The sequence below is a fragment of the Myodes glareolus genome, chromosome 23, assembly GCF_982192425.1.
Source record: "Myodes glareolus chromosome 23, mMyoGla1.1, whole genome shotgun sequence".
NCBI classification, from domain to species: domain Eukaryota; kingdom Metazoa; phylum Chordata; class Mammalia; order Rodentia; family Cricetidae; genus Myodes; species Myodes glareolus.
The window spans coordinates 36,674,350-36,690,324 of record NC_142048.1 but is presented as its reverse complement, the minus strand read 5'-3'; the positions used below and the strand labels follow the sequence as shown (position 1 = coordinate 36,690,324).

Here is a 15,975-nt window from a genome sequence, read left to right as displayed (position 1 = left end):
CCATTCCCCTTAAACTTCATATGTGATTTTCTTGTTCTTTTCTGGCATTTTTTCTAATCTGTGAAATCAGAATGAATTACCATCTAGTCACCACGAAGAAGACCAAGCCATTGCCTGTGGAGGAGCAGCCTGTTAAAGGGGCCTGTGTTGGAACTCTCGGTGCTGTGTATGTGTGTGAGTGAGTGTATGTGTGTGTGTGTCTGTGTCCCCGCATCATCCTCCCATAACTTCACACGCTCACTTTCCCCACCTGGAGACTATTCAACTCACTTTGATTGTAAGAATAATATTCCACTCAAAATCGAAGTCCATTAAGACACAGAATCATTGAAATTTTTGACGGAAAGAATGAAATTTTCTTGGAGACATGTTGAATCTGTTTCCCTGAAGAAGAAGAAAAAATAACCATTTTCCTATTATCCCTTCCCTTCCATACACTGTTTCTACAGAGATGCCTGGCAGGCACTGTAATCATAGAGGCTTCTGTATTCTCCCAGGGCCATGTATTTTGCTGTTTCGGAGCCCAGCTTCCTAGGTGTTCTACGGGAACTCTTGCATTCCTTCCCTTTCCGTCTCTACTGTGTCCTCTCTGGCGGATCTCAGGAGTTTCCGTGGAGAGTTCTGCGCATGAATGGGACTGTTTCACGGGTCCCATTACTTAAGAGTCACAGAGTTTGTGTCACTCCAAGCTGCAGACACAACTCTTGCTATCTGTGCGCTTTCCCTCAGCCACTCAGTCCTTGCTCTCATCTTTCGTACCCAGCCATTATCCTTGGCTGACCTCTATCAGAACAGAGTCTAGGCAGTAGGAAACCGCATCCTTCCCACCGCCATCTTCTCTTCCCGTGGCTGTCAGTGCAATTCTTGCTTAGTACATGCGCCCTCGTGTTTCTTTGATTACACTGAACTGTCCACCACTTTGGTGTTAGTGGCCCTTGGTGTCACCACCTCATTCCTTTCACTCTGCATGATCATCTTTGTCTGAATGTATTTCTAACTGCCAAGTGCTAGGATAATGTTTTGGGTTTTTGGTGGCAGCAGCAGTGCTTTGGTTTTTATTTTCGTGATCGCTAATCCAGTTCACTTTCCCAAGATTCATGTCGCTTTACTTGTCCTTCGGATACCACAAGAAGCCCCTGTCCAGGCCTGAAGTCCCCGCCACCTCCTCTTCATTCCCTCTGATGGCAGATCATAGCGTCATCCATTAGATCTATTAGATCCATCATCCAGAAGATCACAGCACCTAAGGGCCCTGAACAGGAGAAGGATTTGGTTAATCTTTATCCTTGGAGCTTTATCTGTACCAGAAAGAATATTGACCTTGAAAATACTCCATTATTTCCTGTTAAATAAATGACTGTGCAGTTTTAACTCCGTAAAGAAAATCCTTGAACTCTAAAACTGCTGTTGCTCTTTGGTTTAAAGTGCGGACTCCCTTCTAGGTCAGCTCACTCACTGCTACACCCCCTAAATTACAGAAGGTTTGTCTTAGAAGATGGCTTCCCACTAGCCGAGAGAAGAAGAGACAGTGCATTCATTTTGATACTAAATGGCTGATGGAGTACAAGGACTCATCTGAATTCAGACTTCTGAAGATAGAGCCTGTTATGTTTTAATTTTACCCGGTAACTTCCTGGAGTAGCTAATAGGGTTCAAATACTTTTGACAGAGGCAAATTTGGATAATGACTGAGGAAAACTAAGTACGGGGATCATATGTGCAGGTATTTGGGGAGTATGAATTGAGCATGTAGAAAACCCAGGATGTTCCCCTGTGCCTTCGCACCTGTTCCTGCCCTTGCCAGTGGCTCCTCTTTCTGAACAAGACCCTGAAGACCTCAGCAGTCCTTGGAGAAGGCTAACAACTCTGCTACTAATGCCTGAAGAAAAAGCACATACACAGTCAAACTAGAGGGGAAGAATGTGTGCCCAGCCCAGGAAGGATCGTCCAAGTGGGGAAACTTTAGCCTATGGGCCCAGTAAACAAATGTATGTTATTTATAATCAAAGATGCTTAAGCAGTAGCAATCTCAAACTCTCTATGGTGCGTCCTAAAGAGTCCCTTTTGATGCTCAGTGTAATAGATCAGATACCTGAATGTGACCATCAGCTATCTCAAGCTAAATGTCATTGCAAAAGACAAGAGATCCTTACATAAGGGCCATTCTGTGCAGTTCAGAGAACGGCCTACCATATTCATTCTGTCTTGAGTTTTGAATGAATGAGTTTATTAAGTATATAGCAAGCAAAAATAAAAGAACAGTAAGTGTCAGAGAAAGAACAAACCATCATTAGATGGAGCGCTCACAAGGTCCAGCATCAACAAGCAGAACAGCTGGACTCAGGGCAAATTGGGGTCTTACAGACATGCAACAGAAGCTGACCGGGGAAGTTGAGGCAGTCAGCTAGAGTTTCTGAACAAACTTTCTCTCAATAGCTGAATGTCCAACTTCATTCCTCTGCAGGCATTTTTGGGTCACGGGAGAAACAATATTAACCTCTTTTGGTAATAGGTTACCTTCTAGTTGTTCTCAAACACACTGCTTTTACTCTTAAGGGGCTTTGCTGTTCTCCCCCCCCCCAGTTTCAGGTTTTCGGGGGTGGGGGGTGGGGTGGACAAATTGTCCCCAGATGATGAGTTCTGGGGAACACTTTGAGATAAATACGCTTGAATCTGAAGTGGATGTCAGATTCCAATCTCACTAGCAGAGCCAGCTTCTCAGCGAGCTCAAATGGCACTAGAGATTCTGTCAATGTAATGAACGTTACAGAAACCAAGGTTACGGTGGGATAAATGAGCAATAGAAAGTTGGCAGAAGCCCATACATTCCACTCAGCCACCCTGACAATTGCTTCGTGTACCAGAAGATGTATGTTGTGGGCTTTTACATGTGGAAAACATAGACAAGGATCTGCTCGACACAGGCAATGGCAGCTGATGTATAGATAAGCAATGAAGACAGAAGCAATGATTATAGAGTGGACTCTTTCTTTGACACCAGGCTGCTCTTGGAATATCATTCTGTACGCCATAATCTCTGTGATACTGTGAGTTTTTTTTGTGTGCAGGTCACATTTGCCTTTTTAGTTTTTTGTTTGTTTGTTTGTTTTTAGTTGTTGAAAGCCTTTGATGAATTTCCTGATAACCTTATCAAAATTAAAGTAATAAGTATGATCCACACTGGGTGACTGGAATGTTGTCAAAAGGATGAAGAAGTAGCAGATACTGTGAAAAAATATGGCCCAGAATTACCTAATGCAATTAGTAATATTATCTCAAATAGTATGCATTTTTTACTGAAAACTATTTTTTATCCAATATATTTTATTCAATATAGTCTGGTCACTGTTCCCTCTGTCATCTCCTCCCAGATCCACCCAAGTTCCCCACACTTCCAAATTTAGGCCTTTTCTCTCTCTCTCTCTCTCTCTCTCTCTCTCTCTCTCTCTCTCTCACAGATAGATAATTAAAACAAAGCCAAACAAATAACCAAACAAAACAGAATAAAACAAAACAAATTTTAAAAAAAACAAAGGAAAAGCTGAGAAATACACATACACAGGCAAACAAAACTATAAAAACACAAAATCAGAAACTGTAATATACTAGCAAAAAAAAACCCAGTAAGGTAAAAAATGCCTAACAGAGCAATATGAATGTATATATATTCAAAAGTACCATTGATTTAGTTTTCTGTTGACCGTGTACTACTGGGCATAGGACCTGCCTTTAAATGATACTGCCCAGTGAGACTCCCTTGGAGAAAAAGCACTTAATCCCTTGTGACCAGTTGTCAGTCGGAGGTATCTTCTCGGATCAGTTTGAGAGCTGGTGTCCATGTCCACCTCTCTGTGCTGGGACACCATCTAACTTTGACCTGTGCTGCAGTCTCTCTGAGTTCATATGTGCATCAGTCCTGTTCTGTCTGGGAGGCACTGTTTCCTTGGTGTTGTCCATCTCCCTCAGCTCTCCCAATCTTTCCACTTCCTCTTCTGCAGAGTTCCTTGATCCCTGAGGACAGGGATTTGATGAAGACCTTCCATTTATGACTGAGTGTTCCAAGGTCTCTTTTTCTCTGCATATTATCTAGATGTCCAGATGTCCACATGTGTGTCTCTGCATTTGTTCCTATCTCCTGCAGGAGGAAGCTTCTCTGATGATGGTTGTGTGGGACACTGATCTAAGGATATAACAGAATGTCATTGGGAGCCATTTTAGCAGAACAATAATATCAAGTACTATGTATTTAATTAAACCACTTTAGAGATGGACTATTCCTGCGTATAATTTTGGGTAAAGTACAGCTTGTTTTGCAGAAAGCTTAAAAACTGATCCGCAAACTGTCCTGATAATTCAGGCACATAGCACATACTAGCCTTTCTTTGCAGTTCCCACGTCCTTGAATGATTGATGCATTCAATCAATGCATGGTCAAGAGGTCAGCCTGGCAGTAGTAAGTAGCAGGTTTGATATTCTTATTTTGTAAAGTGGCTTGCTTTTTGTTTGTTTGTTTTTTCCTTGTAGGGCCTGGACTCCTTTCAGAGACTCACACGAAGTGGTGAGTCCCGCAAAGGGCAAAGGATGCTACCTACGGAGTTCACTCCCACCCCTTTCTTGTATGTAACATATTGAGAGAGTCGTGAGGAACAACGAGGAGAAACTGCCATGATTTACCAAGACAAGAAGTAATCCTCGGGCATCACAAGATGATTCAGGTTAGTAACTCCCCAGGCTTACTGTAATTCAGATACAATGAGAGGGTTTAGTGGTGTGCATATGATTAAACCTAATGAGTCCCGGTTCTCCTTGTTTAAAATGTGGTGAAATGTTGGAATGTAGATTGAAGCTTCATTTTTTTTTTTGCACTGGGTAGGGGAGGGGGGAACATTTGAAAATAGTGTACTGAATAAATAAAAACTATACAAACATTTTTGGCATTTAGTTGTGATTTTCTAAGGTATAAACATATATATATATATATATATATATATATACGTGCATGCATGTGCGTGCGTGCGTGCGTGCGTGCGTGCGTGTGTGTGTGTGTGTGTGTTTAGACAAGCTTTCTCTATGTAGCCCTAGCTGTCCTGGGACTGGCTTTGTAGACCAGCTTGGTTCGGTGTGGTAATACTAAAAGATGCTCTAGGAAAACTGGTCCAGCCTTGACAAGAATAGGCGTTCCAATCTCCTTTAATTCATGGAGGAAGAAAATGACAAACAATAGTCAGCAAGCTAGACATGTCATAAATGCCATGCTCTATTGGAGAAAGCAGAGCCCTTGGGGATAAAACTAAGCCTTCCCAGAGTTCCTTAGACCTCTATGGGTCAAGGGCAATGTCTATCTCCTTGATGACCCAGCAGGGAGACCTCGACTCCGGGAGCATTTTCAGCTCTTCTGAGTACTTTTACCCAGTGACCTTCAGGAGTGTAAAACCTGGGTAAAAGAAAGGAAACCTTTCATTTTGTTTTGCTGATGGATTCCTCATATACCTAGAGTTTGTCTTTGAAACAGTGCCTGTTGTTTCTCTTCTCAGCCCAGAAGTTTGACATTCCCAAAGTTCCTCATGATGGGGACAGTGGGAGCTTTGACCTGCAGAGGGACATAAGCAAGTTTTGGGTGGAGGAATATGCTCGTGACCTTAGTTGATTGTGTAGTTTTCTCCGTGGCTACATCCATCAAGATTTAACAGATTAGGTTGTGGTGGTTTGAATAAAAATAACCCCCACAGGCTTACAGGGAGTGGCACTATTAGGAGGTGTGGCCTTGTTGGAGGAAGTGCGTCACTAGGGGGTGGGCTTTGAGGGCTCCGATGCTCAACCACACCTAGTGTGGCATTCTCTTCCTGCTGCCTGTCAGTCCAGACGCAGAAGTCTCCGCAACTTCTCCAACACCATGTCTGCTTACACACCACCATGCTTCCTGCCATGATGATAAAGGACCAAACCTCTGAAACTGTAAGCCAGCCCTAGTTAAAGGCTTTCCTTTATAAGAGTTGCTGTGATCATAGTGTCTCTTCACAGCAATTGAAACCCTCACTAAGACAGGTACTTTCGTTACGTACAGGCTGCTGCTTATCAGCCATGCCTAGATCAAACTGTTTTAAAATTCAAAAATTAAAAAGAAATGCCATTAAATTGTCGAATTTCATTATTTGTTTCCTTATTAAACATATTTTAGGATGTTCTGTGTAGGTCAGAGATAGGGTATAAGTAAATATGAGTGGGAATGGATGGTTCCTGTTATAAGTGAGACCCTGGATTCTAACAGCATGACCAACACATACACATGCACACACTCACACACACACATGCACACACGCACGTGCACACACATGCTCACATACACACATGCAGCGCACACACACATGCACGCAGCACACACACAAACACACATGTATGCGTATACACATACACACACAAACACACACATGCACGTACACACACACACACACACGCAGAGAGAAAGGGACAGAGTTGGGACTGAAGGAGTTAGGGTTGTACCATCTCAAAGCCAAATTGCGGTGTTGTCTATTTCACACTGAAGTCACTGTAACTTCAGAAAGGCCCATTTGATTGTATTTTCCTGCATTCAGCAAGACACGCAGGTTGTTTTGGAAGGAATGTCCTCTACCTGCTAAGGCTGAACAGCAGTCTTTTCAACACAGACTCATGGCTGGTGCTCCAGCAAAATCTGTACAAAGTCTTTGAAGGAACTCTCACCTTCCACAAGCAGCCTCCCACCCACCCACCCACAGTTCCTGGTAACAACCCTGGCCATGACTCCCCTGGTCCATTGTTCCGTCGGCTTTGCGTTCCTCCGCATGTTTATTGCCCTTTGTCTAAAAACATTGTGAAGATCCCTTTGAATGTGCAAAATTAATAAAACCTTCCTTGTGGAGACTTGGGAAAGAGATCCAGCAAATCACACACTGATTAAAAATTTTCTGCTCAGAAGTAATCCTCATCTTTTCTGATCATAATTGACACCCACAGCCAGTCACGTGACTCTGCCTGCTGGAGAAGGTGAAGTGTTTAATCCAAACACTTGTGATTTCTTAATGAGGACCCTGCTGCTAGAAGCAGGAATTGCTAATGTCCTTCGCACTGGTCCCCAGCCTGGCACCTGCTCTGTTAATTTCCCATCATTTCTTCTGCTCTCTTTCAAGCTCTTAGGAATAAAAAATGCAAATGAAAGAAAGCAAAAGCCCAAAAGCATTGGTGCCATTGGATTAGGGATGACTGAGGGTGATAAGATCAGAAACTCAACAAGCTTCAATTGAGGAGGTTTCCACTCTGCCCTGGGAGGGTTAAGATTAGTCCCCAGGAACACAGACCACAGAGATTGGAATTGGTCTCTCCTCTCTTCTCTCCTCTCTGCTTGCCTCCCCTGACCTCATTCCCTCTCTACTGGGAGATGGGGCTTTTCCATATGGCAGCAAACATGAAGCCAACAGCTTGACCTTTTCATTTTTCCAACGCTGACGTCAGAGGCAAAGCCATGTCCTGTTGAGCAGCGCCACACTGAGATGCCAGCAGAAGGGTCCATTTGATCCTGTCTCACCTGCTCACCCTGAGCAGCGTGACTATGTCCAGGGATGTGGGCCACATGCACAGCTACAGACACATCACTAGGCCATCCAAGCAGTGCAAGACACAAGTTCTCAGAAGAAGGACGGGGCAAACTGAAGCAATGACTACTCTGTGTTGAGTTAGATACACCTAGAATGCTGTCTTAAAGTAGGCAATGCAGTCCTGTTATCCTCCCACATCACGGACTTAAAATCACGTCCCACTGCATTTAGAAGAAAATCTGAATTAGTTCTGAGCTTCTTTTATTTTATTTTGGTTTTTTGAGACAGGATTTCTCTGTGTAACAGTTTTGGCTGTCCCAGAACTCATTTTGTAGACCAGGCTGGCCTCGAACTCTCAGAGTTCCTCCTGCCTCTGCCTCTCAAGGGCTGGGTTTAAAGACCTGCACCACCATTACCCAGTCAACACATAGCATCTTATGAATTCTCCCTACCTTCCCTGTCTCTGCTAACTCGCCAATGAGTATCATGAGGACCTTTGCTCCCCAAACATGTTCAAATTAAACTAGACATCTGCCTTACAGTTGCCTGCTTTCTTGTCACGAGTGCCCCCCCACAAAAAACAGCAACAAAACCAACAACAGCAAACAACTATAAAGTTATAACCACTATCAAGACATAAATTATTTCCATCACTCTTTGCACTTTTCTTACCTGCCAGTTCTCTCTCTCTTCCCTACACTGTGACAAGTAACAATTGTTGTAGTGGGAGCCCCCTCGTTTGTTCCCAGCCACTTGGCAGCTCAGACCCGAAATAATCACACAGAAACTATATTATTTAAAACACTGTTTGGCCAATGACTCTAGTGTATTTCTGGCCAACTCTTATTTTAAATCAACTCATCTCCATTAATCTGTGTATACCTTGAGGCTGTGGTTTACCCAGTAAAGTTCTGGATCTGTCTCCGGTGGGGCTACATGGCTTCACTCTGACTCCGCCTTCTTTCTCCCAGCATTCAGTTTAGTTTTCCCCATCTACCTCTGTTCTACCCTGCCCAGGCCTAAGACAGCTTTTTTTTTATTAACCAATGCTATTCGCAGCATACAGAGGGGACGCCCACATCAAACAATCTCAATTTTTTTAGTGTTGCCCTGTTTTACTTTTATAATTACAAAACATATATATATATATATATATATATATATATAGAGAGAGAGAGAGAGAGAGAGAGAGAGAGAGAGAGAGAGAGAGTTCATTAGTGTTTTACCTGCATGTATGTCTGTAGAGGGTTTCAGATCCTCTGAAACTGGAGTTACAGAAAGGCATAAGCTGCCATGTAGGTGCTGGGAATTGAACCCAGGTCATCTGGAAGAGCAGCCAGTGCTCTTAACCACTGAGCCATCTCTCCGGCCTCTAGAAAACACATTTTACATATTCAAAGTTTTAAAAACAAAACAAAAAGACAGGAAAGGAACTCTGGAACATAAGCAAGGTGTGGATGTCTGATGGAAGCCCGGCAGCCCAGATTGGGCTTCTCTGGATCCAAAAGGGAGAATCACATGTGACAGGGCTTAGGAAAAACTGGGAAGTATTAAAATAGCAAGCAGCAGTGTGGTATGAACACAGCTTCTGAGACCTAAGGCTGGAGCGTGGGTCAGTGAGGAGATCAGACGGGATTTGTGGTCAAGGGACGAGGCAGCAGGCCATGTCAACATCTGGGATGCTCTTCTGAGCTTTCCTCGCCTTCTTCCCAGAATCAGTTGCTCCTTTTGATGTTTTTATCCTTTGCATCTGGACTGCTCTTAAGTCACATGCTCGTGTGTTCCCCATGGTAAAAGAGGGAGGTGGGTACTGGTTGAAGAAGGTGGGTCAGAGGGGTGACCCCTTGAAGTATATACTTCATTCACCCCAGCGACTTCCTCTATCTCTTGCCCTTGGCTTCCTGGCTGCCATGAGGTAAATGGTTTCACTTAGCCATGTGACCCCAGCCATGATGTCCTACATCAGCTCATGAGCCGCAAGTAACCAGGTCACGTGTCCATGGTAGTGTGAGCCAAAGCACACTTTTATCCCTTTTAAGCTGATCAGGTCAGGTTACAGCAAAGCTGATTCATCTGTTGGGTTTTGCTTTTTTTTTTTTTTTGCCATCATATTTGTTATTCTTTTTTTCTTTTTTATTGTTTTTATAGCACTATACATTTTCCTTCACTCTTCTCCCTTCTTCCTCTCTCCCCTTCTACCCCCACGCTCCCAATTTACTCAGGAGATCTTGTATTTTTCTCTTTCCTATGTTGATCCATGTACGTCTCTCCTAGGGTCCACTTTGTTGTCTAGGTTCCCGGGGGTTGTGGATTGTGTCATATTTTTTGTTTCTGAACAGGTTACATTATTTTATAGACGGCTTAAGTAGTAACCCTAGAGCTTAGTATCCTTGAACACTCCTTCCTTGAAGTGTAAAGCAATCATTTCTAAATTTTCTGTCATTTAAAAAGGAACAATTTAATACTCTGGTTTTCCTTCATATCGCATAAAAAGAAGCAATTTGCCTGTCCTAGGGTCGTGAGAAACACAATGGGCTGTAGGGAAGAATATCTTAAGGCTAACGAGAACGCACTTGGAATTCCAGGTTGGGAGCTGAAGAACTTCAGGACCCAGGCCAACACTTGGAAGTGACCGTTGTCTTGGCGTCAAGTAGCCCTGAGGCAACGGTCCAGACCCCACAGAGGAGTGAGAACTAGGTCATAGAGCAGGCTGTGCCCTCTTCCTGCTCTTTTCCCTCCAGTCTCTATGAAACACTGCAGTCTCTCATGCCGTTTAAGTCCTACAGTTACTTTATTTATTTATTGCAGAACAGTCTTTCTCTTGTTTTATGTACATGTGCGTCATCCAAATTGGACGCCAACAATCCAGACACACCTGTGCTCACGTGATTCCCTAGGACTCCAACAATCCAGAAGTACCTGTGCTCACGTGATTCCCCAGGTCCTTTGGTTCAGATTCTCGGGGCTGAGCCAGCTTCTCCCATGATCTTTTTCTCTGTGGGGCTGGTGTTCACCCTGAGTCCAGTCAGCACAGTAGAGAAGATTGCCGGCGATGACAGGGATGCTCTGTTCTCTTCCATACTCTGTCCAGAACCTACGGTCACAGGGGTCGTTTCTGACATAACATGGGTGGAAAGGGGGTACTTCAGAAGGACTTCTTTTGTTTCGGGGACTTCCTTGAAGAGGAAATCTCTGGGGCAGCTTTTCTCCCAACTAGTTTGTGCAGAACATTATTCTATAGGAAGACGAGAAACAAAAAAAGAACAGCACAGGTCCGATGGTTTTGAGAAGTGGAAATTTTATAGTCCAACTCGGACAGTTTTCTGAAACCCATAGCATGCTGGTGAGCCTTTACATCCCAAAGGGGAGGCAGAAGCATGGGGCTTTGACCACTTACCTCTTTGATCTGGAATCTTTTGCAGGTTTTGAATTTGGTGACACACAGGGCTGGAAGCCTGACTAAGCCCATTTCTGTGTCCTCTGCTTCCCCTAGAATCCACTGCTGGTTTTCCCCTCTAGTCTTAATACATTAATCAGCTACCAAACCCAGCAGGAATTTGCTTATTTGGGCACACATAAAATTCTGATAGAAATTAGTATAAGAACCTCGAAGACATAGAATTTCAAGTGTCACATCCACAATCAATAATTAACCCTACCACATTGAAACCTTGAGTGTGATGTGGTAAAAAACAGAATGGATTCACCCTGCTCACTCATTTAAAGACAGCAATCTTCAGGGTTACTTGTTTTTGGTAGAAGCCAGGTAACTTGGGTAAGAGCTCAGAGAAAGGTCTCCCAGGATGCTAAACAATCTGCACTTAAATTAGAGACTTCCCCCCCACTTTGGTATTTTATCTTTCACCATTTTTTAAAAAATCTTCTCTAGTACATTACATCCCGACCCACAGTTTCTCCTCCCTCTGCTCCTCCTCCATTTCCCTTAAAAAGAAAAAAAAAAAGAAAAGAAAAGAAAAAACAGACCTCCCAGGGATAACAAAGCAACAGGGCAGAACAAGTTACAGTAAGACTAGGCACAACCTTCACATCAAGGCTGGATGAGGCAACCCAGTAGGAGGAAAGGGGTCCCAAGCGCAGGCAAGAGAGTCAAAGACACCTCCACTACCAAAGAACACCAATCTAATAGCCATAATATGTGTGCACAGGACCCATACCTAGGTCAGCCCCATATAGGTTCCCTGATTGTAGTATGTTCAGTCTCTGAGCCCTGCTCAGTTGATTCTCATGGTAAAATTGGAGCCAGTTTTAAGTAGGCACATATTTCCACTTACGCTTTGCCTCATTGCACTCGCCAGTGTCATTTGTTCTGAGTTTCTCCAAAATAGATGGGCCCGATTGATTCCCTAAAAGGAGTGTGGCATTCAAATAGACAGATTGCTGAGATGGAGACTTTTGACTTAGAAGAAAAGTCAGCAGGGGCTGGGGAGATGGCTCAGTAGGTAAAGAGCCTGCTGCATTGGCAAGTAGAAGAACAGGAGTTCGGATCCTCAGCACCCTTAGAAATGCCAGTGTGCATGCAAGCAGGTAGGCCTGCAGCCCAGTGCTTGGGAGGTCGAGGTGAGGGATCCCTGGAGGAAGTCAGTTGTGTTCCAAGTGCTGAGGATTCAGCATTAAATGTGACAAAGCTCTCCACACTAGGACCCTCCAAGTAGGAAGGGTAAACAACTATTAACGGAACTGTGTGCAGCATGCAGTAGACACAAGAAATCTAAGAGATACCCAAGAACCAAATGCTCTTCTAAGTTATTGAAAATATTTTCATTTTGATTGGTAAAAGCCGCTTTCTGAACCCCTAGCCATTTCTCTTGAGTGTTCCTCGTTTTCATAGCATGGTAGAATAAAAGAGCAGGCATTCAGTAGCGAAGGCCTGGTTGCTGCTTTTCTCTGCCTTTCATCCCTCCCTCTGGCCCTTATCTTTCTTGGAGGAGGGGATGCCTGTGCTAGGAAAAGGTCAGGATCTGCCCAGCTCCTGTTTGACCTGGAATGTGTGACATCTGGGAGGCCTTAGGCTGTGGCTTACTACAGGTGATAAGTGAGCCTTAAGCGATAAGTTGAGTTCAGGTCACAAAAGGCATTGCAAGGCCTCCTGAGCCAGATGAACTTAATTGGACCACTGTAAAGACCTTTGGAGATGCCCGAGGTGGAAAGCAACGTGATTGGATGAACATTTCAACTAAGTAGATGTAAGTGGTTATTATCCCAAAATAAATAAATATATAAATCGAAGTGCTAGAAAATCTGTTTGCAGACTGTTGAAATAGCTCAGGTCCAGAGCTATTCACTCCGAGATCAGATTAACATCGGGCTCATTCACCGTGGTGTGGCCATAGACAAGAGCTGTTTACTCAAGAAGAGCCAATGAACATAGAGAAATTATTGGAATCCAAGGACATTAAAAGGGTAGAATTCATATCCCCCTCCCCGTGTGTGTGTGTGTGTGTGTGTGTGTGTGTGTGTGTGTGTGTGTGTGTGTGTATGGCTAGGTCAGAGGTCATCCTCAGATGTGCAGTCCTCTGCTACTCACTTGGCCATAGGCTACACCGATGGGCTAGGGAGCCCCAAGGGTCCGACCATCTCCAGCTAAGTACTTTACCAAGTGAGCCATCTTCCCAACCTCTCATGGCTTCTTGATTGGAGTAATACCTTCCTGTTATAAAATTCAAGGTCTACCTAGCCTTAGATAGAAATTCATTCAAATGAAACCTTTTGATACTAACATTGACCATGCTTCCAACATGAAGCGTTGATCCTGTGTGGAAACTTAACCTCTCCCCAAATGATGGATTTCTGAAAGTGGGTGGATGAACACCATGCTCTTATTAAGGTTTTGGTGTTGATACTGAGGCTCCAATGCAGGTTTCGTTGCAGCTATAAGGAAGCACAAAGACCAGCCAACCTTTTGCAGTTGTAGGCTGGAATATCAGGAAGTCTATGCCCTCCCTCTATCTGTGTCTGGTTCATTTCCTTACCTGTCTGCCTGCTGTTGCCCCTGTTTTCCCCAGGATGGATCCTGAGGCTGCCCAGCTAGAGAAACGGCACGTACACGATGTGTATGAGAGCACTGCCCCCTACTTCAGTGACCTACAGAGCAAAGCTTGGCCACGAGTCCGCCAGTTCCTGCAGGACCAGAAACCAGGCAGCCTCATTGCTGACATTGGTAACGCAGACTTTTGTTTGGCCATGCGTGGTTCTGATGCGTGCCTGTCGTTCGTACCTTATTTTCATTCTAACCAGAAATGTGATGTGGTGTTGTAGCGTGCTAGTCTCTAGAATATTCACTTTATCCCAAAAGTTCTTATCATCAAAGTCATCAAGCCGGAAACATCCCCCAACCTATACTCAGAGGAAGCAGTGACCTATTCTGGGCCCTTATGCAGACTTTCCATCAAAACCAAGCATCACCTAATAAATAAGGATGGAAATGAAGCAACATTGGCCAGTTTCGGTTTAGAGACGAGATTTTCACATGTGTAAGATGTGTTTTGTATGCTTGGCTTCTCTTGAGCCGTGACATCTACGTCTATGAAAGAGCCAGACTTGTGAGGTCATGAAGGAAATTTTATACCCTTTCATTATTCCGATGAGCCCTTCCCCTTATTGGTAGGCATGGAATTGCTAGGGCGTATCTTTAACTAGGTAGCGCTTCCATAATTGCTGCTTTATCTGGAGGACTTCGGCTCAGCATCTTTCTGCACTGAGGAGCGGTAAACCACAACTTAGTCTAAAATGACGATTTAAGGTGCGGTTGGATTTCTGCTTCTCACTAACTCGGCTTTTCAGGAATCACAAGCTTGCTGTGCACAGAAGAATCACAAGTCTATAGTTAACTCCTTCTTAGCCTAGGTTAATATCTCCCTTAATAGTGATGGGTGTGCAGAGCATTTGACAAAGGGTGTAACTGACAGAGGGTATAAGCAGTTCACAGTCTAGAAAGAGGGGTGTACCATGCTGAAGTTGGGGGTCTGAAAAAATATCTCAAGTGTTGGTTTTTTTTAAAAAAAAGAATATGGTATCCTGGACTTGGGCATATGGTGCAGGAATAGCAGGCATGCTCTCCATGTTCAGAGCCCTGGGTTCAAATCCCAGTACCACAAAGGGGGAACAGTACCTGGTTTTAGAGAATGAAGTAAGTTCAGAGCTCCCACTGCCCACTGTCCATGCAAAGCACAGGACTCTGATATGAGTGGGGAGGAAAGGAGCGATTCACCCAGAAGGTTTAGAATAGCAGTATACTAAGATGGTGCTGTTATTATATCTTACCCAAAAAGACATTCTAGGATGAAGCAAAGGTTTAAGTGTAAGAAAATGAAATTGTTGAAGGAGAGTGAAATTGTTTTTGAAGTAGTCCTGAGACAAAAGGCCTCTCTATGTCTTAAGAGTTCCCTTGTTCATGTTTTTAAAAGAGGGGGAAAAAAAGCTATTAAAGAACGAATTGATAGTCATTATTTGTGCTGTGTTCTAAATGTCCTGTAAGCACTGGACTGGTGAGCATCAACTCACTGTCCTGAGGAAACACCTGGAGAGGTTCAGATACATATTAATCACACATTTTTGCCCGTTTGCCGTGTTTCTGTTTGAGGGTGTCTTGTTCACTGTCTGTTTCTGATTTGTTCACATCAGACTCTCAGCCAGCGCGTTACACTCCTGCTTGAACAAACCCTTGTCTCGGGTGTCCTGCCCACAGGCACCGCATCTGTTGGTGAACTATCTGTGAACCCAAGAATGTTGCAGGGAGAAGGGGTGCATTTGCACAAAACAAACACACACACACACACACACACACACACACACACACACACACAAAGTGCAAACTCTTGGGCATGAAATAAGTTGTGAGAAAGATACTCACATATAGTGTTAGCTGACATAGAGTCTAGCGAGTCAAGAGTAGAGAAGAATTTTTGTTTTTAACTTGGGCTTTATTAAAATAGCAACGCAGGAGACATCAAATTCCAGTAGCTGTGAGAATGTGCTCTGGGATCTTACAAAAGTTGGTGTAACTAAAACTGCAAGGAAGTTGCCAATTCTACCTCTGTTTGCTGGAACTTGTGACAGATACAGCAAGAGTTCATAAGAAAGGAATTAGGCACAGTCTGTCTCTGGGCAGTTTAGTGGGAGAGAGGAAGGTGTGGTTTTATAAATGTTTACAAAGCTTTCAGGCGTCCTCCCAGAAAATCTCAGTTGGCACCAACAAGAGCATGAGGTCACCATGAGCCTGGGTAGGTACCAGAGAGTTCGGTTCAAAAGTTCACCTGTCATAAGCCTGACACACGGATGGCTCCGCAGGGCCTGGAAACTCATTTTAAGTGTCCAGAGCCAATTACTCCACTTTGATTTTCTTCACTGACAATAATATGAGAGCTGCAGCAACTCAGATATTTTT

The 15,975-nt window shown here is 43.9% G+C and overlaps 1 protein-coding gene across 3 annotated transcripts in view; it reads left to right on the top strand.

Moving 5' to 3' along the window:
- Positions 1–15,975, top strand: part of Trmt9b (tRNA methyltransferase 9B (putative)) — a 52,022-nt gene that overhangs the window by 24,944 nt on the left and 11,103 nt on the right. For all 3 annotated transcript variants that reach the window (XM_048456594.3, XM_087900712.1, XM_087900713.1), the window contains 2 exons: positions 4,525–4,715; positions 13,595–13,749. In XM_048456594.3, coding sequence (XP_048312551.1) covers positions 13,596–13,749 — 154 coding nt within the window. In that variant the 5' untranslated portion in view covers positions 4,525–4,715; position 13,595. The remainder of the gene's footprint in view (positions 1–4,524; positions 4,716–13,594; positions 13,750–15,975) is intronic.